The 26511-nt window shown below is 41.9% G+C and overlaps 1 protein-coding gene across 1 annotated transcript; it reads right to left on the bottom strand.

Moving 5' to 3' along the window:
- Positions 1–23189: 23189 nt before the first annotated feature.
- LOC136469985 (uncharacterized) lies at positions 23190–26511 on the bottom strand. Its single transcript, XM_066467977.1, has 9 exons — positions 26030–26511; positions 25698–25918; positions 25531–25607; positions 24936–25017; positions 24212–24830; positions 24030–24081; positions 23682–23906; positions 23468–23546; positions 23190–23347 (listed from the first exon to the last, which is right to left on the bottom strand). The coding sequence occupies exons 1-9, from the start codon at positions 26509–26511 to the stop codon at positions 23190–23192; spliced, it is 1995 nt and encodes a 664-aa protein (XP_066324074.1).

Here is a 26511-nt window from a genome sequence, read left to right as displayed (position 1 = left end):
ATCAATTGCTGCTTCTTTTCCTGCACTGTTTCACATTCCCTATAAAGAACAACGTTCTAGCACGGCTTTCAGTGCAAACTTGTGTGATTATGACCTGGTCAATGGCGCTTAACCACACTTTGATGCACAGGCTTTGGCTTTTAACTCTTGATGCTGATGATTACTGTTCACATCCCTAGAAGGAACATGAATATCACGGGAGAGAACGTGAAATGCCACAGCATATAGTTCATGGTCATTTTGACCAACCACACAGAAAGAAAGACGATTGCTTTACATGCATGCATGTGTTTAATAACTGAATTTGCTATTGTCATTAGTTGAGTTTTCTCTTTGGTGTAACCTTCAAAACTCACAAAATAACTCCTATCGAGGAATGGAAAATCCTGTATTGATTCTTGATTTGCAATAACTAACAAGAAACAATTCATCTTGAAAGTATACTCCATTCATTTTCAACATATGATGTTTTGGACATTGGTGTCTATAAAATAAACTTTAAAAACTGTTTTATATATGAAAAAAATACAAAAGAATGTAATTATTATTTACTATATTGTGGAATTATTTTTTACAACAAATCCATTGGTTCTAGTTTCATATGACCAATACCCAAATGCCCTATTAAGGGCCTGATTGGATTCTCTGGCCTGAAACTTTAGACCACTTTATTAGCTCACTTGTGTGGTCTAAAGTTTTTGTGAGATTGGCTAAACTTGCAACACTTTAAACCTCCTATTTGGAGCCTCAAGAATTAAAGTGGTCTAAAGTTTATGGCTAAACTTTAGACCATGGGATCAAACAGGCCTAAATATAATCGGTCAAGGGATTTAACTTCATGCTTTTTAGGACATCATATATTTTAGAACAGAGGTACTGTGTTTTAAACATTTACCCTTTTCAATTTATCTGAGATTACCATCTAATTACATACCTCTTCTTCTAAAGAGAGTACATAAACAGCTAGAATAATAATAAGGCTGGAATACTTTATCATGGCGACAATAATATATATTCTCCCTCAAGTCACAAAAGATGATTTTTTTTGGGGTCGCATGTTATTCAAACTTGATCATCAGTTACTTTTTGTGTACATTAAAATTGAACATTTGAAAATGGTAGGAGCTAGTATATATATGCAAATAATAAAATTTATTGAAAAATACTTTTATAGTTATCTAATTTTGTTGTGGTTTGTGTACAGTAGAAGTTGCTCCGCCAAACTGCGTTTTGTTGGTCTTTTGGATGGATCCGTGTTGTTGTTCAAAATGACACTCAGATTTCTGAAAAAAAAACAGAAAGTGATATGAGCATCTGTTTGAGTGGCACTTTATTCCTCGCTCATACTTTGAGTCCAGAGGGGAAGATCCTAGCCGTACACGTTTCCGGTTCGATTGTGTCTCCATGCGGATACACTTGCTCCAGGCTCCAGCCAGATCGATCGTACATATTGTTACCATCAATCGGTTGATGAGGCCCTGCAGCTGTTCTCAAAAGATGAGAGGCCACATCTATCCATCCAGCAGACTGATCAAATCGATCGATCGTTGTATATATCATCATCATTGCCTACTGCGGCATGCATGCAGAAGGGCCGGGGATTATTCCCGGTGGCAGTTTCTTGTTTGCATATGCAATACACATGAATATATGCATGTATAATTCTACGTACAACAGGTGCATGCAAAAAGTGGCATTGTCCTGGGCGGTATATGGGGACATGCCACTAGCTAGCGTGTTTTTTTTGCCTGCTTGTGATCATAAGAATCACAGCAGGGGTACATTTTTTTTTCTCATATGGTAATATGGTATGTTAGTTTCAAGCTTCCAAAAATTGTTTGCACCATCCTTTATATGCCTTTATTAGTTGGACTTGATGCTAGCTTCATGATGGAAGCAGAAAGGAGACGGAACAAAACACTAGTAAAAATCAATTTGTAGAGGCGCTTGAATTAATGGTGTAGCTATAACTTTAAACTAGACGGTCCAACTTAATATACTTTTTTTTGTTAACTAACAATATAAATGTAACATATCAACATAAAAAATATAAAATTTACCAAACACAATAAAACACAAACAAATCAAAAGGAGTCTTATCAATACCTTAAAATGAGCAATAAACTCTAACATTTGTTTGAAGTAGCTTACTACCTAAGTACCTACAATATCTTGATCCAAAATACTAGGCTGGTCTGTGGCTCTCACACGGATTAACCCCTATCTACGCTCATATATAGTTGGAAACTACATGATTTTTAAGGGGAGATATGCGTTTTCTTGATTCAAATATAGTCTCTCTCTCTCTCTCTCTCTCTCTCTCTATATATATATATATATATATATATATATATATATATATATATATATATATATATATATATATATATATATATATATATATATATATATATATATATATATATATACACACACACACACACACATAGCATCCTTAAAATCCCACCTACGCATATTTATTGCCTGAGGGGGGGGGGGGGGGGGGGGGGGGGGCGGGCTATTCTCTTGTATTATCCTACCTAAACTTTGCACTGCTTATTTGACACCCTAAATGTTCCTGAATAAAAAAACATAATTAACAACAGTTGTAGATTTTGTTGATCATTACAACTTTGTTATAGAGAAAGTCTCCATTTGAGATAGTATGAAAAATTCAAAACTAGAACTTCAAAATCTGAGACCTTATAAAATATATCTATGGTAACCCCACCCCTCAAATCCAGATATGAATCACCCACATTTTGATCTATTGTTAAAAAAAGTACCACTAAGTACCCCAGTAAATTCTTCTAACCTATCCACTTCTATCATTATTAATATTTAAAAAAAAACCATATATGTTGTGTGCTATGATTTAGACCAAGTATACATCCTTGCACGAGCAATAAGTACATACTCAAGCTAATAATTCAACTAAGTATATATTAAGGACAAATGGTGGTACGACGACACAAGGATGACAATGGATACAGATGTAAACCATATGAACAATTGATAATCAATATTTATTATAACCAGATAGAGACTATATAATATCTATATGTGTCGGGTATCGATATTAGGGATACCCAAAGCAAGAAAGTTAGCGCCCACGCTGACTTTCCCGGATGGCTCGAGACGTATTAAAAGGTCTCGTCCGACCCCAAGGACGCGGGTTTCGTCTCGCCCAAGGCCGCGGGCTCCGTCTCGCCCGACCTCGAGGCCGCGGGCTCCGTTTCGCCCGACCTCGAGGCCGCGGACTCCGTCTTGCCCGACCTCAAGGCCGCGGGCTCCATCTCGCCCGACCCCTTGAGTGTGGGCTCCGTCTCGCCCGACCCAAAGGACTCAGTTTCCGTCTCGCCTAAGGTTGCGGGCTCCGTCTCGCCCGACCTCGAGGACGCGGGTTCTGTCTCGTCCGATGGGGACCCATACTGCCGCCAACCACTCCAGGTCCAAGCGTATGGGCCTGGGTCAAAACTCTGACTCCAGGAAAGAGGCTGGCACGCATCGATGTAACCCGTGTCCATGACAGGCCATACCTGGGGATTCACATCAAGAATAGTGTCAGGCGTGCCGGTGCTATTCTGCCTAATCCTCGTACGGACACTGACAGGCGCGTCAGTTCACCATGATGTCCGCCGGGACAGAGTGGAACACCATGACCGGCAGATGACACCAGTGACGAACAGGGCCGCAACATGGAGCCATCCCTGTTGACTTCTACAGGATCAGTGGGACCCACATGAAGGAGAAGAAGGACCCGACAACCTTGGAAGCCTTCTTCTCTCTCTCGTTCTTCTCCTTTTCCTCCGCTGTAACCCGCTCTTTCTCTTTGCCTATAAAATGGGAAGTTGGGCGCCCCATGAAGGGGGGATCGAGACACAAGAGCATGACACGAGCACACATAGCTGCGAGAACCCGTAGCTTGATGATACTTGACTTTACGGCGATTCTGCTTGTTCTTTTTACTTGATTCCTACAAGATAATGAACATGTCAGATGAGATCATAGGTTTAAAATGAGAAGATCCTTTGGAAACTGATTGAGAAAGAATATATGACAAGATACCTATTTATCTAAAAAATAGTAAGATGGTAATTTTTCAACTCCTGCAGAGTTGTCTACTCTTTTATGCCCCTATACAACTTCTATGAAATGTACATCTCAAATTGTCTGAATGCTCACCATGAACTGCCTTTCTATTGTTCTGTTCATGATTTTGTCCTTTAGAATATGTTATTCTATCCTTTGATGAATGGACTGATATTTAAGAGCATATTTGTAATCCTTTTTGTTTGCAGGATATATATGACCAACCCTTTTTTTCCCAAGTACATTCTGCTAATTGCTCCAATTTAGGAGCTTAGGGAATCTTTATGTTTGAAAATATTTATGTGTTACACTGCTTTTCATTGAAGGGCCTAGGTATAGCAAGAAGGATTGCTGAGATGATATGTTTAAAATGAGAAGATCCTTTGGAAACTGAATGAGAAAGAATATATGAGAAGATACCCATACCATGTTTTTTGGATCAGACCACTTTGCAACTAGTGCCTTCCATTGTTCATCAGTCATGCATGCAACTGGAGAAGTTGTCCTAATCTCATTTGCAGGTACACCATTGAAGTATTTATTCTTGAGCCGATAACACATTTGTCGCACCCCAGAGCACAGCATATCGGTGCAAGCTTCCTCTGTTGGCTTGTCATTAGGGTTAATGGCCAAGCGCCCCTAGTCATATGACAATTCCATATTTAGTTAGTCAATTAAGGTTAAACAGATATACATGTTAACCATAGAAACAGTAATGCACTTACAGAGAGCTTTCCCACAAAGTTTTTGTAATATTGATCGTCTCTCTTGTATTCTTTCCAATGAGGTAGGACAGGAACCTTATCCCGAATGATGACACCAGCCTTAGATGCAAACTTGGCTGCTTGAATAGGTTCATGAGGTCTTCTTTTGCCTTCAGCAATAGCTATGGGCATTCTCCTTCCCATAGCTTTTGTCATCCTGTCCAGCTATGTTCCCTTGGTGGGTGGCCTGGGTCTCCTTGGGGCTCGCTTTGCAGGAGCTACAAAATAGAATTTGCATTAAAATGATTTAGTTTCATGCAGATAAGCAAAACAGATGACATATTTGAATGACAAAGAAACTATAACTTGCCTTCAGTGTCTTCCTCTCTAGCTACATTGTCTTCATCAGCACATGTACTGTCTTGAGCACCAGCTCCACTGACTTCCTTTGCAGCTGTATTGTCCTAACCATCAGCTCCATTGCCTTCCTCTGCATACATATAAGACCTTTGTGGTGGTATTTCATCATGACCATCTGTAGGATCCTCTACATTCTGGCCATCTCTCGCTGAAGGTTGAAGCCTTTTTGATGATCTTGTTTGGGATTCAGGAGTTTGCACCTATGATCCTTGAGATGCTGTTGATGCAAAAGTGGATCTGCAAACACAAAGGGCTAATACCCGAATCGATATCCAAAGCGTGCCAGTCGATTTGACCTGCTAATCGACAAGGATGAAGATACGAACACTTTGGTCCTGACAACAGCGATACGCCCGGAAGTCACGGCCAAGAGGTGCTCACGCGGAACTCGAGAATCACCGAAGGTCGCACTGAAACGATGCAGCTCGCCGAATCAATGAGAACTCGTAAAAAAAAGGAAAAATATGCAAATTGACGAAGTCGCCGAAAAGTAAGTAGATGCAAATAGGAGTAAAAATTGGTTTTGATATTGATTGATATCTCTATTACATTGCCCCTTACTCCATATTTATACCCTGATCTAAAGAGACACAACCAAACACAACTAGGACACTAATCCCATATCTAAGGAAACACGTGACTCTTACATGAATCATACCCTAACAAATATAGAAAAGGAAATCAACTCCTATCTATTTCCCTGTCCGCCTCAATTACGATGGAAATCTCACCGTCCTCCTTCCCATCGGCATACTCCCTATTTCATCGGCAGTAGTCTTCAAGTCTTCCTTCATCGGCATACTCCCTGTTTCATCGGCAGTAGTCTTCAAGCCTTCCTTCATCGGCATACTCCATGTTTCATCGGCAGTAGTCCTCAAGCCTCCCTTCATCGGCATCGACAATAACACCTCCAACCTCATCGGCAACGCCCGAGTCCAAATCAACCTTTCCATCGACCATCACCAGCTATCGGCAACCATCTTTACAAACTGGCTTTCATCGGCTATCAAAGTATTCAATAACTTTCCCCTTGCCGATTAGTCCACTCCGATTATTTTGACACGTGCAAAAAACGGTGTCAACACATGCCCCCCAATTTCGGAGTATAAAACCATTAATGCTCCGAAATTTACTCCAGATAACGCTTGCCTTTGCCCTATTACCGTAACTCATTCTCCAAGCCAAAACTTGATTTGTTATCAAATCCAATCAAATCTAATCTTGATTCACGCACTTCAGTAAATATCGCACAATCGCCAACCACTCTTGCCTTGATTATGGTTAAGATACCGAAACAATAACCCATCGGCAAGATCTTAACATGATAATGCTGCCATTTTCAGAATTAAAATATCATGTATCGATATCCCCTCCAAGTCATGATTACTTGTCATCAACTCATCTGTACAATCCCCTGATTATCGCGCGAACAGTTACCATATCCCTCTGAACCGCCTTGACCTATATGCGCGCGACATAGAGATAAGTCCAAAATACCCTTATTCTGGGCGGCTTATAAATAGATTTCTCCGGAACCCTCATTTTCTACCTTCAGCCTCCAATCCTTGGCATTCTCTCTCTCCGGCGGCGACTCCGACGAACAACCGCGCGACCTCAACCAACCAGAACCCTTCTCCGGCGCTAACTTCAAGTTTCCGGCTCGTACCTCCACCTTCCTCAAGACAATGGCCATCAACTTCGACGTCCCCGCGGTTCGCTCCACTTCCATTACCTTTTACTTTGATCTTTTTGCAAATTCATTCAGTTGGTGATTTTTCCTTTCTTCTGTCTTCTGGATTCCATAACCTTAGGAACTGTGCAACAAATTAGTTATCCCAACCGATCAGCCGCACGTCCAATGCCTTGGACCAATGGGCAACCCAGATCCAACCGATCTGATCAATGCAGAGGTTAACAGAATCCCCTTTAGAGCTCAAAATTTCTCTCTGAATTTGTGGAAAGACACATTCCGATCTTGGCCCAAAACCACCAAAGGGTGGAAAGATTGGTACTTGAGGGTTAATAGATCGATGCAAGTATACTGGGCAGAACGAAGGTTAGACCAATGCATTAGGCTCTCTATTGCCAATATGCAGAAAAATGAATCAATGATAATTGCAGCTGCTTATTTCTGGTCAGACACGACCAATACTTTTATGTTTGGACATGGCCCAGCTACTCCTACCCTTGCCGATATCCACATGCTTACTGGTTTGGACATCTCAACTGCCGATGAAGGCTCCATCTATGGTAGAAAGTCTGAATATAGGGTGAATACCCGTAACATCGGCGGTTGGACAGGATATATTCAAGAATACCAGAAAACCGGGACACTTAGCCAGAGGGAACATGCCACATTCCTGAATATGTGGTTAGAAAAATTTATCTTCTGTGGTCGATCAGTAGGACCAACCAACGCCTTCCTCCCTGCAGCTGAACTTTTGGCTAATGGCGTAAGGTTTCCTCTTGGCCGATACCTTCTGAGCTCCACTTATCATCTTCTTCATCAAGTGTCTCAGAAACTTTTGCTTGGCGAACCCATCGGCAACCTGGGAGGCCCGTGGTGGTTTATCAACATGTGGCTGAATGCCCATATGCACAAACGTTTGCAATGGGACTTTTTTGCTCAACAATTCCCACGAGAAATTGCTGAAGACTATGTGCTTGGGGATGATGAATCGGCAACACGCTCACCCCTCAATTTTGGTGAAGCCATAATTGTCCTTCCTGGAACAGAAGCCAACGAAGACCAAATCGGCAGATTCTTTCAAAGCTTCTACAATGGTCTTTCTCGTGATCATAGGGCCTGGGTGCCTTATATTGACGAAGAAAACAGATTCCCCCTTCTTTTCAACTTTGCCGATGACACTCTGAATCAAGATAATGAGCTCATGATGGCTATCATCACTCCCAGGGCAATTCCAGTAAACACATTCGGCAGCGGGAAAAACACCAACATTACATATGAATTTTACAACCCATCGGCAGTATCCCGCCAATTGGCTTTTGGGCAACTGCCAATCAAACTCTGCTTTGCCGATGTGATCAAACCCAGGGAAACAATCACCTGCGGAACAGATTGGAACAAGGTAGTACAACTCTCCCCCGATGCCGATACTACAGATGTTGATATATCCACCTGGACACCAATATCTTTCATCACCGAGTCATATAAGCAATGGTGGCGAGAGTGGAAAGAACAACTGTTCGCAACTTCTGCTCACACATATCGGCACATGATCGACCCTGAATATGCCATCCCTGACGACGCGGTAAGTTTCCTTTAACTCCCTTCTGCTTTTCCCTTCATATATCAGTAATTGATTCTCTTATAACAGGTTAACAACCCAGCACCATCGGTGAGCAAAAGTGGGAAACCCTTCAATCTTCGGCCTGTTTCCCCAACATCGCCGATTGGCTACAACGCTCCCACCTTAGCCGCTTTGACCCACCAGAAGATTCGTACCAAGACCATCACTTCTAAGTCCAAATTGGCTACATCCAGGGCTACTCCATCGGCCGCTGCTACAACCTTGGTCAAAGCATTTAAGGTAACAACCTTGTTTATTTTCACTTATGCCGATCACAAACTGTATTAATCTTGATCATCAGGGGGTAAGAGCTGCTACTGGATCGTCATCGGCAATTCCGCCGATATCAAGCACCACTTCTTTCGATGAACCTTCAGAGGTAGCTTCTTGACTTTACATTTTATCTGTTAAATATCATATCTTACACTTGTTTTGCAGCAACAATTGGGTACATCGGCAAACGTACCAAATGTCCAAGCTTCACAACCAACAAGTGTCGATGCCCCCCAGCCAATCGTTGCCGATGCCCAAGCAAAGCGCAAAGCTTTAATAGATACTGAAGCACAGCCAAAACGACAAAGGTCTATGCCGATCCCTACATCTGCCCCAATGTCATCGGTCATCATACCTCAAGAGCCCACCACCGATGAAGTCACAGAGGATATCCCATCGGCAAGCTCAGCCGATCCCCCACACGACATACTCCAGGTTGCTTCCTCCAGTCAAGCACAGGAAATTGCCTTGAAACAGGTAAACCAATCAACCTAGCTGATTTTACAATACTCATACTTACCCCTAACTGATCTCCTTTTCTCTCTCTTAGGAACAAGATTCCCCGAACAGCCTATTTTCCTTTGCCATTGACATTTCTGACGACGATGGAGAGGAGACAAGTTCTTCCCTTGCACTGGGAACAATATCGGCAGAGACTAAATCCAAGTTGGAAACCCTCCTGAACTTGCTACAGCAAGGTACTGCCCAACTGGTAGATGACTCGGACCCCGCAAAGGCAATTTTCAAAACAATTCGTGGCCAGGTCCCTGCCGATGTTGAAGAAGTACTCTTCCCAGCAGCTCACTTAGAAAGCCGCCAACTGCAATATCAACGGGCTGCTCAGCGCATTGCCGATAGAGCAGCTCAAGCTCAACTCAAAGAAGAGATGCTACAACTGAAACAAATCACTGATGAGAAGCACAAGGGCATCGTCAACTTGCAGACTTCGGGTGCTGCACTTAAGCAGAAAATTTTGGATCTATCAGCAAGGAAGATAGCTCTATTAGCTGAATTGAAAGAAATCGATACAGCCTTAACTCATGCTCAACAAGAAGAAAGCCAGCTACCCAATGCCGTCAAAGCCCTTCAGCAAGAAAGAGATATCCAAGCTCGCAAAGCTTTAGCCATGAAGAAAAAACTCAAGCCTGTGGAGGGTGCTGCCGATGACGATATCAAAGAAATGGAGGAAGCCGACCAGATTCGCCTGCGTGCGATATTAGCTATCCAATCCTTGTTGAACGTGTAATCTTATTTATTGTATCGGCACTTTATGAGACATTGACATCCTTGCATAATTCTAGCCGATAGTACTGTTATCGGCACTTATACTTTTATGCATCTATCCAGATACTAGGGTAATATTTCTTTAAATATTTTCCATTTAACGCTCTGGGAAACACAACCCCTTCGAGGGTTTCTAAAATATATGCATTACCAGGAACAGACTGATTTATCCGATATGGACCTTCCCAATTAGGAGACCACTTTCCAAACTTTGAACTTTTAGTCCCAATCGGTAAAATCAATTTCCAGACCAGATCTCCATCGGCAAACTCTTTTACTTTCACCTTCTTGTCATACCATCTAGCTACTCTTTTCTTATTTTCTTCGATACTAACTAAAGCCCTTAACCGATGACCCGCCACATCTTCCAACTCATCCTTCATAAGAGTATTATAATCATCGGCTGTCAGCTGATTTTGAGAACGTATTCGTCTAGAGCCAACCTTAATCTCCCAAGGCAATACTGCATCGTGTCCATATACTAACTGATAAGGCGTTACTTTGGTTGCACCATGACATGACATCCGATATGACCACAAGGCTTCATTTAATACTGTATGCCACCTCCTAGGATTTTCTTCAATTTTGCGCTTAATGAGTTTGATGATCCCTTTGTTAGAAGCCTCAGCTTGACCATTAGCTTGAGCATAATATGGAGAAGAATTTAAAATTTTAATTCCCATACCTACAGCAAACTCATCAAATTCTCCTGATGTAAACATAGTGCCCTGATCGGTAGTGATAGTCTGAGGAATACCAAATCGGTAAACAATATGCTCTTTCACAAAATCAATCATATTGACCGATGTCACCTTTTTTAAAGGAATTGCCTCAACCCACTTTGTGAAATAATCGGTAGCAACCAGAATAAATTTATGTCCTTTACTCGATGGCGGATAAATCTGACCAATGAGATCAATAGCCCATCCCCGGAACGGCCATGGTTTGATTATAGGATTCATAGCCGATGCAGGCGCTCTTTGAATATTACCAAACTTTTGACACCCCTGGCATCCCTTAAAATATTTAAAACAATCTTCAAGAATAGTCGGCCAATAGTACCCATTCCTTCTGATCATCCATTTCATCTTGAAAGCCGATTGATGTGCCCCACATACTCCTTCATGAATTTCACCCATCAAGCTTTTCGATTCATCATTGCTAACACATCTAAGTAAAACTCCATCTATAGTTCGATAATATAATTCATCATCGAGGAGCACATATTTGGTAGCTTGGAACCTTATACGTCTCTCAACCTTTCTATATGGATCCTTTAAATAATCGACAATCTCTTTCCTCCAGTCATCGGTATCAACTGCCGATGTTAGCACTTCCTGAATAGGCTGATACCCTGAAGCATGCTGAGCTAGTCGATTAGCTTCCTCATTATGCAATCGAGAGATATGTTCAAGACAAAAATCTCTAAATCCTTTCAACAATCGCAAACATCTTTCATAATACGAAATCAAAGCTTCACTTCGGCATTCATAAATTCCAGCCAATTGATTTATAACTAGCATAGAATCACCAAAGATTTCAACAACATCAGCACGTATCTCCTTCAGCAATTCTAACCCTTTTATCAAGGCTTGGTATTCAGCTTGATTGTTTGTCGCTGTAGCAACAATCGGCAATGAAAACTCATACTTCCTTCCTTGAGGTGAAATTAACACAACGCCGATACCTGCTCCTTCACCACATGTGGACCCATCAAAGAAAAGTGTCCAGGGAGCAATCCCCAGAGAGTCCACTGTATTACAATGCTGAGTGACAAAATCAGCCATCACTTGCCCTTTAACTGCCTTAGTTGATTTGTAGCGTAGTTCAAATTCTGATAATGCTAAAATCCATTTGCCGATTCTACCACTTAATATCGGCATCGACAGCATATACTTGACCACATCGTCTTTGCATATGACCGTACATTCGGCAGATAACAAGTAATGCCTTAATTTGACACAAGAAAAGTATAAACACAGACACAATTTTTCGATGGCCGAATACCTCGTCTCAGCATCCACTAATCTTCTGCTCAAATAATAAATAACACGTTCTTTCCCTTCAAATTCTTGAATAAGAGCTGAACCGATAACTGTATCATCAGCTGACAAATATAACCTGAAAGGCTTCCCATGTTGAGGTGGAACTAGCACTGGAGGATTTGATAAATATTTCTTAATTTCATCAAGGGCTAATTGCTGTTCAACTCCCCATACAAATTCCTGATCAGCTTTCAATTTAAGTAGTGGGCTGAAAGCCTTGATCTTACCCGACAGATTAGATATGAATCTTCTAATGAAATTAATCTTACCGATCAAAGATTGCAATTCAGTCTTATTGGCAGGAGCAATCACCTTGTTAATTGCATCAATAGACTTCCTACTGATTTCAATGCCCCGCTGATGCACCATAAAACCCAAGAATTGTCCTGCCGATACACCGAATGCACATTTATTAGGATTCATCTTCAATCCATGCTTCCTTGTGCACTCCAGTATCTTTCGCAGATCGGCTAAATGTGCTGTGATATCTCCAGACTTAATCACTACATCATCAATGTAGATCTCCACTAATGTGCCGATGTACTCATGAAAAATAAAGTTCATAGCCCTTTGATAAGTAGCACCGGCATTTTTCAAACCAAACGTCATGACTATCCACTCGAACAACCCCACATGACCTAGACATCTGAAAGTAGTCTTGGGAATATCTTCCTCAGCCATGAATATTTGATTGTAACCTGCATTACCATCCATGAAGCTGATAATTTGATGTCCAGCCGCAGCATCAATCAACAAATCAGCAATCGGCATTGGATAGCCATCCATCGGTGTGGCTTTGTTGAGATTCCTGAAATCAATACAGACACGAAGTTTTCCATTTTTCTTATAAACAGGAACCACATTAGAGATCCACTCTGCGTATCGACATTGCCAAATAAACTTTGCTTCAATTAATTTAGTTATTTCGGCCTTAATGTCAGGAAGTACATTAGGGTTGCATCGGCGCGCTGGCTGCTGATGTGGCCGAAATCCAGATTTGATAGGTAACCGATGTTCAACTATCGATCGGTCTAATCCAGGCATCTCAGTATAATCCCAAGCAAAACAATCTTTATACTCTTTTAACAAATCTGTTATTCGCTGCTTACACTTGGAATCTAACTTAGCACTAATAAAAGTAGGTCTTGACCTATCACTATCACCGATATCTACTTCTACTAAATCATCTGCCGATGTGAACCCTTGACCTAATTTTCCATCATCGGCAAACCTATCCATTAAAACTCCTCTTTAGAACCGACTGCTTGGATCGGTGGAATTTCATAATCAGCAACTCTAAGGAACTCTTTTTCCCAAGCTTCTCCTGATATGCATTTAGTTCGCTCATAAGTATCTGATTCTGCCGATGCGATGATATAAGAAGAATCACCAGGGACGACCTCAATCTTATCCCCAATCCACTGTACGAGGCATTGATGCATTGTAGAAGGAACACAACAATTAGCATGAATCCAATCCCTCCCTAGAAGCAGATTATATGCACCCTTGCCGTTGATAACAAAGAACGTCGTTGGCAAGGTTTTGCTGCCGATGGTCAATTCAACGCACACTGCCCCTTTAGCCGGTGACACATTGCCTTCAAAATCTTTCAACATCATATTGGTTTTGGTCAAGTCTTGATCTCCCTTACCAAGTTTCCGATACATCACGTAAGGCATAATATTAATCGCAGCCCCTCCATCAATAAGTACCTTAGACACAGGCTGCCCATCAACTCTGCCCTTCACGAATAAAGCCTTAAGATGCTGTCTCTCGTTATCGGTAGGTTTCTCAAAAACAGCCATCATTGGATCTAGTGTTAACTGAGCTACTTGATCAGAGAGAACAACCTCTTCCTCATTATCAGATAGTGCCAAAAACTCCATCGGCAACATGAATACCATATTAACATCCACCGATGGACCCTTATTTTTGTGTTTTACCTGCCACTGCTGATGACCAGGCCTTTCATTGGAGGAATTTTCCTCTTGGTATAAATCCTCCTGACGCTCACGTTGCATCCTCCTTCTCTGCGTCTTTGTCAGACCCTCTGGGCACCATCGAGGAAACTTGGTTTTCCAAACCGGCTGATAACAAGTCCTAGTTGGTTCTACACGACGTATATTAGGGTCCCTGTAGAATATTTCCTCATCGGGAACTCTTGCGTTTGCCATCTCCTCAAGCTCCTCTTGATTCCTTGGAAAATATCCAGCGCGTTTACCAAGCCTCTCACGTACACTAATTCTGCCCCCCAGCCGATCATGCACTGATGCTCTGCCTCTGATCGGCTCATTGATAGACAAACCCTGATTACCAAGTTGAAACCTCCTTTCTGAGCGATTGACTCCGTAATAACCATTACACTCAGGGCAATTTTCAACAGTTGGCAATTTAATACCTTCTTCCCAGCAATGGATGAAAAACGGACATCTCCAATGATCTTTATGTCGATTCCATTCTTCCTGACGTCTCATTTCTTGCTGTTGTCGATATCGGTCATTACGTTGACGCCAACCCTCCTGCTGCCTTCGATGAGTAATCACAATGCCAGGTCGAGGAGGATTTTTGGAACTACTGCTTTCTCCTAGCAAACCCTTACTCTTTGCATCATCGGTAGTTATCCGATGTTGGGGGTCCACTGACGCGTTTTTCTCAGCAGCCTCTGACGTCAATACCTTGGTCTTTCCTTTGGCATCCAACATATTTGCTGGAAAAGGGTGTTGATCAATTTTCATCGGCTTCTGGGCCTTGGAAGTACCAAACTTAATTCTCCCAGATTCAATAGCCGATTGTAACTGTTGCCTGAATACCTTGCATTCATTTGTACTGTGTGAAGTTGCATTGTGCCATTTGCAGTACAAAATCTTCTTCAACTCTTCTGCCGATGGGATCACATGATTAGGTGACAGCTTAATTTGGCCCTCTTGAAGCAGAAGATCAAATATTTTATCGGCCTTGGTGATATCAAAGGTAAACTTTTCTGGCTCTTTTTGACCAAAGGGACATGATATCGGCTTTTTATTCTTAACCCACTCAGCTAAGCCGATAACTGGTTCTTCATCAGAGTTAGAATCTCCTACTTCTTCAACAAATGATACCTTTTTACTCCAGTTCTTTTTAGGTTCAAAAACCCTAGTATCTTGATCAGAGATCCTTTGCACAAGATGACTGAGGCTTTCAAACTCCTGAGAAGCATATCTGTCTTTAAGATGTGGCAATAACCCTTGGAAAGCCAGATCGGCAAGCTGTCGATCATCCAGCACCAGGCTGTAGCACTTATTTTTTACATCTCGTAGCCTTTGTACAAAGCTCTCTACCGATTCATCATTACGCTGTCTCAATTTTACTAAATCGGTAAGCTTCTTTTCATGGATTCCAGCAAAGAAATACTTATGGAATTGTTTTTCTAGATCAACCCAAGTAATAATAGAATTTGGTGGTAATGAAATGAACCATGTAAATGCTGATCCAGACAAAGATGATGAAAATAATCGAACTCTTAATTCATCTCTGTTAGCTGCCTCTCCACATTGAATAATGAAGCGATTGACATGTTCCATTGTTGATGTATCATCTTGCCCAGAGAATTTAGTGAAATCCGGTACCTTGTACCGATTTGGGAGAGGAATTAAATCGTATGCAGGAGGGTATGGAGTCCGATAAGAATAAGTATTGACCTTGGGCTTTATCCCAAACTGATCCTTCACAATTTCTGCTATCTTATCGGCCCAAAAAGCATCAGCCTCCTGCTGACGAACTGGTTGAATTTCTATAGGAGGTGCCTGCTGACATCCCTCCACATATCTTTGTAGCCCACGATCTCCAGCAATCGGCATATTTGCCGTTACTTGTGGCCCATTAGCCTGTTGGAAAGGATTCATCGGCTGGGCTGCCGATGCTTGATTCTAGAAACCAGCTTGCATATGACCTTGTTGAATCCCTGCAACCTGCTGATTTCGCTGAACTATATGTTGAACAGGTAACTGTCCTGACCAATCATTATTAGAACTCATCGGTACAAAACTTACCGATGGCTGGTAATTTGCTGATATTGTTGGATAATTATAACTGGTTTGAGGCATGAACTGAACCCCAGCTTGACTCATAGCAGGGGCTTTCTGCTGCATCGGCAGTAAGCTCGCCGATGGACTTGAATTGAATGTTTGAACCATAGGCATCTGGAAACCTCCTGGAGTTGGTTGCACAGAAGTAGTTGCGACATATTGAGGCACTTGAGCCATCGGCGAAACGGCCGATGGTATAGGCGCTCTTCCTACTGCATCAAACACTTGAGGTAATCTAGGATTGAAAGAAGATGACTCTGGAGGCATGCCATATCCCCACCAATTAGTAGGAATCTGGCTATTCTGAGACACAGGGCCTGACATAGCTGATGCCGATAGATCTGTATTAAGCTGAACTCGCCCTCCTGGTAGTACCTGATCTGATTGTATCGGTGTAGATTGAATATTAGGTGAGCCTGCCAATACTGGAGGGGAAGTAACTTCTGTACCCACAACGGCCGAAGGAGCCGATGGAGTTTTGACAGATGCCGGCTCTGGTTGATGATAGGCAGGCCCAACGTAATGTGGTGCCGCTTGTCCTTCTTTGAGAGTTCGAACCACAGCATTATGAACAGTATTGGACAGCACATTGGAATGATTAATCAAAGCATGATTTACTGCAGAATTAACCATCTCTTGAAGTTTACCAGGATTGGAGTCAAAGGTAACCTGCCGAGGCAACGGCAAATCTTTCTTCTGGATGACTTGTCCACTCTTGTTCAAGCTAAACGATCTCAGACAAAGCTGCTTGTATTCTTCTACAGCCTTTTCCATAGCCTGCCTCTGTTCTTCCTTGAGATCTTCTTCTGATACTGCGATAATGTTCCCTGAATCGATCTCGGGATTGAACATATTGATTAATTGGTCCCACCGAGCGTGCCAAAAGATGTGTTGATGCAAAAGTGGATCTACAAACACAAAGGGCTAATACCCGAATCGATATCCAAAGCGTGCCAGTCGATTTGACCTGCTAATCGACAAGGATGAAGATACGAACACTTTGGTCCTGACAACAGCGATACGCCCGGAAGTCACGGCCAAGAGGTGCTCACGCGGAACTCGAGAATCGCCGAAGGTCGCACTGAAACGATGCAGCTTGCCGAATCAATGAGAACTCGTAAAAAAAAAAGGAAAAATATGCAAATTGACGAAGTCGCCGAAAAGTAAGTAGATGCAAATAGGAGTAAAAATTGGTTTTGATATTGATTGATATCTCTATTACATTGCCCCTTACTCCATATTTATACCCTGATCTAAAGAGACACAACCAAACACAACTAGGACACTAATCCCATATCTAAGGAAACACGTGACTCTTACATGAATCATACCCTAACAAATATAGAAAAGGAAATCAACTCCTATCTATTTCCCTGTCCGCCTCAATTACGATGGAAATCTCACCGTCCTCCTTCCCATCGGCATACTCCCTATTTCATCGGCAGTAGTCTTCAAGTCTTCCTTCATCGGCATACTCCCTGTTTCATCGGCAGTAGTCTTCAAGCCTTCCTTCATCGGCATACTCCATGTTTCATCGGCAGTAGTCCTCAAGCCTCCCTTCATCGGCATCGACAATAACACCTCCAACCTCATCGGCAACGCCCGAGTCCAAATCAACCTTTCCATCGACCATCACCAGCTATCGGCAACCATCTTTACAAACTGGCTTTCATCGGCTATCAAAGTATTCAATAACTTTCCCCTTGCCGATTAGTCCACTCCGATTATTTTGACACGTGCAAAAAACGGTGTCAACAGATGCCCTCACTCTCTTACTAGCCCTAACTCCTGGCACCATGGTGGGACCTATCTTCTTCTTCTTTGAAGCTAGGACTTTTCGACTATACCCTGGAGGATACTGTGGAAAAAAATCAAGTAAGTCATGTGCATTAATAAGCAAGACCATATATTAAAGAACAGGTATGCAAGAAACAAGATGCATCTCAAAGCAAGGGCATATATTAAAGAATAGATTAAAAACATTCAAATGCAATACAAATATTCCCCCATCCAGTACTTTGAAGATAGAAGAAGCACCTTAGTTGCTAGGGGTTGTGGCAGCACATCAGATTCAGTGTCATCATCATCACTATCTCCTTGATCATCATCTTCAAGGAGATACTCCAATGAATTTGAATCTTCACTATTTGTTTTCTTGTTTGCTGATTTTCCCCCTTCTTTGATGCAGATTGTGATACAGAGTTATTAAATTCAGTAGATAGATTTTTCAGGCCGAATTCTTGCATCTTCTTTAAATTGTTCGCCACGCGTGTATCCCGACGTCTCTCATAATCAGTTTTTGGAGGTTCTTACAAAAACAAGCAAATTGTGTCTATTAGAAAATAAAAAGGAGTGAACTGAGTACTAAGAGGTAGTAATACTAGATGCTAGATAGATAAGAGGCAAGAGCTAGTAGTGCCTGCTGAAGAGCTAAGGGATAAGAGGTGATAGGTTATAGGAAACAAGTAATAGGTCAGAGGTAAGAGGTACAACTTTTTTTGTACTGAAGCACAAATACTCTAAATTATCTAAAAATTTTGAAGCTAGCTTGTACTGAACTACTCTTTTCCTATCAACACACATGCATGCACTCTGCTACATCCAAATCTAGATCATTAAAATGGTCAAACAGACCACGCCAAAATCTATTTGAAGTCAAGAGTCACAGCTACTTTCAGAATTGTACTACAATTGCTTTTAGAAAACATCACTGATGCTTCTATTTCAGACAAATACAAGTGCAAAATAGATTACTAATTGCACATCAATACATAAATACAGATCCAAGATTCAGAATACAATTTGACTGAATGGTTAGCAAACCAAGACTGGGTACTATTCATATGCAGCAGAGTATATAGCAACACACTTGTACAGGCAGATATGGGACATTGGGTACTATTCATACAATTTGACTGAATGGTTAGCAAACCAAGATTCATTCAACAAAGCATTTCATTCAGGAACTAAAACAGATCAAGTTCTCTTGCAAAAACAAGGACTGATTGTCTGACACACCAGATACAACTAAGTCTGAACTGAACCTACATTTTTACAGGCACATATGGGACAGTGCGTGGTAGTCCCACAGCTAGAGGCACTGCAAAAGAATTGCTTATGGAGCTAACTAGATACCAGGGCAATAGAATTGTACAACAGAATTCATCAATACAGAAGAGTTTTGCTTACCTTGTTCTTGTTCTGCAGGTCGCTTCGTACCTTGCCCCCTTGTTGCCACCATTGCGGTTGTGGCTAGGTTGCAGATGTAGACCAGGTGCTCATCGTCGGTGGTCGACAAAGGGGAAGCAACCCTGGTGCGGTGAACCCTAGTCGACAGGGAAGCAGATCCAGTGCGGCGACGACCCACAATCCAACGGTGGTTAGGGTTAGGTTGAGGCGAGAAAGAGGTGGATGGGGCGAGATAGGTGCATGGGGCGATGAGAGAGAGGGGGATGCGGCGATTGATGTTGGCGAGGACGCAGCTCGTGGGCGGGGACGCAGCTCATCAACGGCGGTTGTGTCCCAGCGGTGGTGGATAGGGTTGGAGAAATGGGGGGAAGACAGAACGAGTGGCCGAGGAGGTGACGAGTGCGGGAAATGAGTAAATATACCGGTATTTTTGGTGGAATTTTTTGATGAGGGAAATTGTTTTGGCGCCTTGAGGCGTGAGAGGTTGCGGTCTTTTTTTGGCATTACGGGATCTGTTTAACAAAGACTGCGCTCGAGAACTAATGAAACCACTTGAGTAGCGCAATGGTATGGCCCTTTGAGTTTGATCCCGAGCTCCCGGGTTCGAACCCGATGATAGCCAATTTTTTTGGGTTTTTCAATTTTTGGGTTTTGTCATCATTTATTGTGTTTATTCCTTTTTTTATTTCTCCATGTTCATTTGAATGTTTTTAGTGTATGATCAAACTCAAAGACCTAGGATTTGAATCTTTTGAATGTTTTTTTGTCAACATTTATTGTGTTTATTCCTTTGAGTTGCATAACATAAAAATTTGTAAAAATTTGGATGGACACCTTATTTTAGTGTATGATCATGACATAAAAATTTCAAAAGGATTTCGACAAAGTGGTATTATACATCTGTAAAGAACTTTAGTCCAGATACATGGAACTAAAACAGATCAAGTTCTCTTGCAAAAACAAGGACTGATTGTCTGACACACCAGATACAACTAAGTCTAAACTGAACCTACATTTTTACAAGCACATATGGGACAGTGCGTGGTAGTCCCACAGCTAGAGGCACTGCAAAAGAATTGCTTATGGAGCTAACTAGATACCAGGGCAATAGAATTGTACAACAGAATTCATCAATACAGAAGAGTTTTGCTTACCTTGTTCTTGTTCTGCAGGTCGCTTCGTACCTTGCCCCCTTGTTGCCACCATTGCGGTTGTGGCTAGGTTGCGGATGTAGACCAGGTGCTCGTCGTCGGTGGTCGACAAAGGGAAAGCAACCCTGGTGCGGTGAACCCTAGTTGACAGGGAAGCAGATCCAGTGCGGCGACGACCCACAATCCAACGGTGGTTAGGGTTAGGTTGAGGTGAGAAAGAGGTGGATGGGGCGAGATAGGTGCATGGGGCGATGAGAGAGAGGGGGATGCGGCGATTGATGTCAGCGAGGACGCAGCTCGTGGGCGGGGATGCAGCTCATCAACGGCGGTTGTGTCCCAGCGGTGGTGGATAGGGTTGGAGAAATGGGGGGAAGACAGAACGAGTGGCCGAGGAGGTGACGAGTGCGGGAAATGAGTAAATATACCGGTATTTTTGGTGGAATTTTTTGATGAGGGAAATTGTTTTGGCGCCTTGAGGCGCGAGAGGTTGCGGTCTTTTTTTTGGCATTACGGGATCTGTTTAACAAAGACTGCACTCGAGAACTAATGAAACCACTTGAGTAGCGCAATGGTATGGCCCTTTGAGTTTGATCCCGAGCTCCCGGGTTCGAACCCGATGATAGCCAATTTTTTTGGGTTTTTCAATTTTTGGGTTTTGTCATCATTTATTGTGTTTATTCCTTTTTTTATTTCTCCATGTTCATTTGAATGTTTTTAGTGTATGATCAAACTCAAAGACCTAGGATTTGAATCTTTTGAATGTTTTTTGTCAACATTTATTGTGTTTATTCCTTTGAGTTGCATAACATAAAAATTTGTAAAAATTTGGATGGACACCTTATTTTAGTGTATGATCAGGACATAAAAATTTCAAAAGGATTTCGACAAAGTGGTATTATACATCTGTTAAGAACTTCAGTCCAGATATATGGAATCTCTATTGTACTTGCTCATAGTCTAAAACGACTAATAATACGTGACAGAGGGAGTATGCCGTTGTGAGGATGTGCATGACCACATTCTTAGAATCAATTGAAACTTTGTTGTCGTCATTATACTCCAAAATGAGGTATCCATGTAATTTTTAAGATTTTTCTACTTTGCTTTAGGTATCGTACCTTTTAGCATTTAGTCATTCAACAAATAAGTACTCCCTCCGTTCCTTAATATAAGCCATATAGATTTCTAAAGAAAATTCCAAAATATAGGTACGTATCAGCTCCCACGCCGATTAGTTTGGAAACCTTTCCACCGTACATAGCACATGCCCCAACCAATCCCTTAGATTTAGGAAACAATCTGATTGAGAGAGAGAAGATGGCCTGATTTTCCTTTTTTTTCTCGGTCTCACATCCTTCCCCAAGCCGTGCATTAATATTGGTGCTAAAAACTATATGGCTTATATTAAGAAACGGAGGAAGTACAATAATAGCTAAAAATATAGGAAGAAGTTTGAAAATAACTCAAGTATTTCATTTTTAATTTTTATGATATTTTTAATTTTTTAAATGTAACTCAAATATTTTATTTCTTAAAAAGATAAAATAAAATAATTACCTAAAATAAATAATTATTTCTATTTTTTAAGTTGTTGATATAATTTGATTACAAATGAGTTATTATTGTATAACTTGAAATAGTTGAACTAATTAATCAAACTGTAAACTAAAATCTTGATATTAAAGTTAGATATTTTTGTGGAACCTAGAAAATCAGAAAACTAATAAGATAGTGTCATATTATTGCTAATATTTAGAAAATGACAGAACGTAATATCTAATAAAAAATGTTGTAAAAAAAATTGGCTACCATAGGGTTCGAACCCGGGAGCTCGATGTCAAACTCAAAGGGCCAGACCATTGCGCTATTCAAGTGGGTTCGTTAGTACTCGAGCGCAGTTTTAGATAAACTCTATGAGATCCGCATCGCCCATGGATTCTGCGCTGTCGATGCAGATCGGACGGCCGAGAAAGCGCTTTGGAGGATCAAAAACGGCGACGCGGCGTCGGCTCCCAAAACCCTAGCTCACTTCTCTTCGCCCTTTCTCTCTCAGTCCAGCGAGCGATAGAGCGCAGCTGAGAGCTCACAGCAGACGTGACGTGGGGATGGCGGCTCCGCCGTGGCACCCCTCGCCGGCGCACGCGTGCGGCACCGTCGAGCGGCACCACGGTGGTGCCCTTTGGCCCGAGCCTGAGGCGGAGATCTAGGCGGGCGCTGAAGCTTGAGGGCTGGCGCCTCAGGAGATCTAGGCGGCCGACGGCGGCGGCGGCTCGGAGGGCTGCTTACGGTTGCATCTCGGGCTCAGTCTTGGAGGGCTCCAATCGGCCACTCGACCTATATAGGTACCCTCACGGCCTCACCCTCACCCTCACCCTCAGAAATCACCAAGTATTTTTCACTGGTTGTATGCAGTTCATGTGGTCTGATTTGAAAGACTCATGCTACAATTTAGGAATAATTTTGACAGAGTATTTTTCACTGGTTGTATGCAGTTCTGCATGAAAGTGGATACAATTTCAATAGAATTTGGACATAGGTCCAGATAACATGATATGCCAAGATAACATGTCCAGATTACATGTTAAGATTACTAGAAATCATCATCTTCATCGTCTAGGGACATGTCATCATTGTTATCATTGCCACCATCACTACACTACTGCAGTACTATCTCATCTTCCTCCTCATCCTCACTATCTTCACGAATAATAGGTTGCTTCTTGCTGCTTATAAGGTCTTGTAAATTTCCTTCAATTATACTGGCTTCTCCACCTTGAATATTGTGCGTAACCTCATTATCAGCCCCTGCTTGCACTACATGTTCAGTATCAGAACAATAATCATCCTGATGCACATCATGACTGGCCTCATCTTTTTCAGCGACATCGTAAATATTCCTATGTTCAAATTTTTGCATAACTCGCCAATCTTTACCTAAAGATGTGTCTTGTAGGTAAAATATCTTTTTCGATTGAGTTGCTAAGATGAAAGGATCAGTCTTGTACCATAATGACTGCACATTGATGGATTTGAAATGTCTGTCATCTCGAAGGCCTATCGTCTTGCCTTCTTGCTTGAACCAATCGCATCGAAATAGAACCACCGTTCGATGGACTTGAAGATTTAAGTTATATTACAACTCAATTACCTCTTTAATGACTCCATAAAAATCTATGTTGTTCACATCATGTGAACCTTCAGTCATTACACCACTATTTTGTGTCAGAAGGAAATTCTCATGATCCATAGTGCTATACCGCACTCCATTAACCTTGCAAGCTACACAAGTCTTAACTCGCAGATCTGGGCCACATGACAGTGCCCACAATCCTTCGCTAACCGATTCAAGATTCTCCTTGCGTTTGTTCTCAATCTGTTGCAACAAAAGTACTCAGTTACCAATTACATATGGATACTAATGCATTTACTGAACCTAGAAACACAATGTGTAGTGACTTAGATGGCACCTAAACCACTTTGCAAATCCTTGTTCAACCATTTTATCAACATCAAGTGCACCTTGCTGCTCAAGATCGTCCCTGTACAAGCTGCAGGGCAAAGTTAAGTCATAAGAATGATTTGAAAAATTAGAAATAAAACAAAAACTAATCCCCAAAACATCTAATAGATACTTACTCCAAATATTCCTCAGCTTCTTCACAATTATTTAGCACATACCAAACTAACTTATTGAGGTCAACATCATCAATGTACTGGCTCCTATTAGATCCAACAAGAGTAACACCATGCTTAAAAACAGAGATGTCATCAGACAATGGCATCTCTCCATCACTACCATCATCATGGTTAAATCTATTGTCAATATCCTCCATATACCTAGAACAAAAAGTCAAGGTGTCACTTGCCATATATGCCTCAGCAATTGATCCTTCTGGCCTAGCCCTGTTCCTTACAAAATTCTTCAAAGTGCCTAGCCGCCTTTCTATTGGGTACATCCATCCGTACTGAACAGGTCCTCTTAGCAGTGCCTCATTAGGAAGATGGACAGCCAAGTGCACCATGACATCAAAGAAGGCAGGTGGCAAGATTTTCTCAAGCTTGCATAGGATCAATGGAATTTCTTCTTTTAGTCGTTTGACAACATCAATCCTCAGATTTCTACTACATAGTTCCCTGAAGAAGGTCCCAAGCTCTGCAACTGCTTCATATAAATCCTTCCTCACCAGTCCTCTTAGGCCAGCAGGTATGATTCTTTGCAGGAGTATGTGGCAAGAATGTGTTTTCAGCTTTCCCTGCACCTTCGAACCATCTTCACTTATGTATCTTGCTAGGTTAGCTGCATATCCATTAGGAAACTTGATACCTTTGAGAAACTTGCAGAACTCGATTTTCTAATCCTTCTCCAAGACATACGGAGCAGGTGGAGCAGTGACTGAGTTGCCATGCTGCTGTAAGTGCAATTCAGGTCTTATGCCCATATCATGCAAATCTAGCCTAGCATTGGTTGTGTCCTTGGTCTTGCCCTACACAATGAGTAATGTGCCAAGAATGTTTTCACATATGTTTTTCTCTATGTGCATCACATCGAGATTATGTGGAAGCTTCAAATGTTTCCAATATGGCAATCTCCACAACCCAACTTTGTGGCTATAAATCCTTGGACCCTCATTGCACTTCCTTTTATTTCCAATAATTTCAGGATGCTTCCTTTGCCTGACATCTTTCACCTTCTCTAGCTCCTCTAGGACCTCCTCCAAAGTGAACTTGCCTGGCTGATCTTTGTTTTCACACTTACCATCGAAAGCCAAGCTTCTCCGCCATGCATGTGTCCTTGGAAGGTAACGACGATGTCCAATGTAACATATTTTACTCCTTATTGCCCGAGACAACGGATCCTTATCGCAATGAATACATGCATAATACCCTTTTGTTGTTCGCCCTGATAATGTGCTCAACGTTGGAAAATCATGTATACACCATAGCATGGCAGCACGAAGGTTAAACTTCTGACCAGTACATGCATCATAGGTACTGACACCCTTCCATAGATCGAGCAGTTCTTCAATTAGGGGCTCAAGGAACAAATCAAAATCCTTTCCTGGAGATTTTGGACCTGGGATGAGTAAAGACATAAAGCCGTTTGCTAGATTCACGCATTCCCATGGTGGGAGATTCAGCGGTGTTAGAAGCACTGGCCACATACTGTACTGCGTACTCATGTTGCCAAATGGATTGAATCCATCGGTAGCTAAGGCAAGCCTCAGGTTCCTCGAATCATCTACAAAGGTTGGTTCCCTCATGTCGAACTCCTTCCATGCCTCTCCATCAGCTGGATGGCTCATTACATTGTCGACCGGTGTCCTCATTTTCTTGTGCCATTGTGTTTCCTCAGAAGTGCGCTTTGAAGCAAAAATTCTTTTCAACCTTGGCAAAAGTGGAAAATGTCTCAATACCTCATGTGGAACCCGCTTGTTCCTAGTTTCATCTTGCCATCTAGACGCCTTGCATACTAGGCACACATTCTCTTTATAATACCTCTTCTGAAACAACACATAATTGTTCTTACACACATGGATGTTTTCAAAACCAAGGCCTAGTTCTCCAAGATATTTCTTGGCCTCATCATATGATTTTGGCAACTCACTCTGAGGGTATCCTAATGACAACAACTTTAGCATTGTGGAAAATGTTGTATTGCCAATTCGACAACGAGACTTGATATACAACATCCTCACCAGAAAAGAGAATTTTGAATGGCTAGATCCCGGGCTAAGTGACTTCTTCGCATCTTCAAGGACTCTTGCAAACCTTGGTTGTTCTCCATCAGCCTCTGCCGTAGCATACAAATCTCCTATCATCTCTGGTACTTCGTGATCCTCATCATAATCATCATCGGCCACATCCACATGTATCCCAAAGTCATGATCACTTCCTTCGACCTCCTGCTCCAAATTTTCAACTACTACAGTATCTGCCGACTCCCCATGATGAATCCACCTGGTGTATGCAGCTGACAT

Source organism: Miscanthus floridulus, chromosome 8 (genome assembly GCF_019320115.1).
Source record: "Miscanthus floridulus cultivar M001 chromosome 8, ASM1932011v1, whole genome shotgun sequence".
Lineage (NCBI taxonomy): Eukaryota > Viridiplantae > Streptophyta > Magnoliopsida > Poales > Poaceae > Miscanthus > Miscanthus floridulus.
Note: the sequence above shows the minus strand (reverse complement) of the source record. Positions and strands in the feature narration are given on the sequence as shown.

Bases quoted from the DNA above. Each gene is read 5' to 3' on its own strand.
- LOC136469985 (XM_066467977.1), bottom strand. From the start codon at position 26,511: ATGTCAGCTGCATACACCAGGTGGATTCATCATGGGGAGTCGGCAGAT. The intron at 24,831-24,935 runs GCAACTCAGTCA...ATGGATATGCAG, and splicing joins ATTGCACTTACAGCAGCATG to CTAACCTAGCAAGATACATA. The intron at 24,082-24,211 runs GTATGTGCTAAA...TTTGCCCTGCAG, and splicing joins GACCTCAATAAGTTAGTTTG to CTTGTACAGGGACGATCTTG.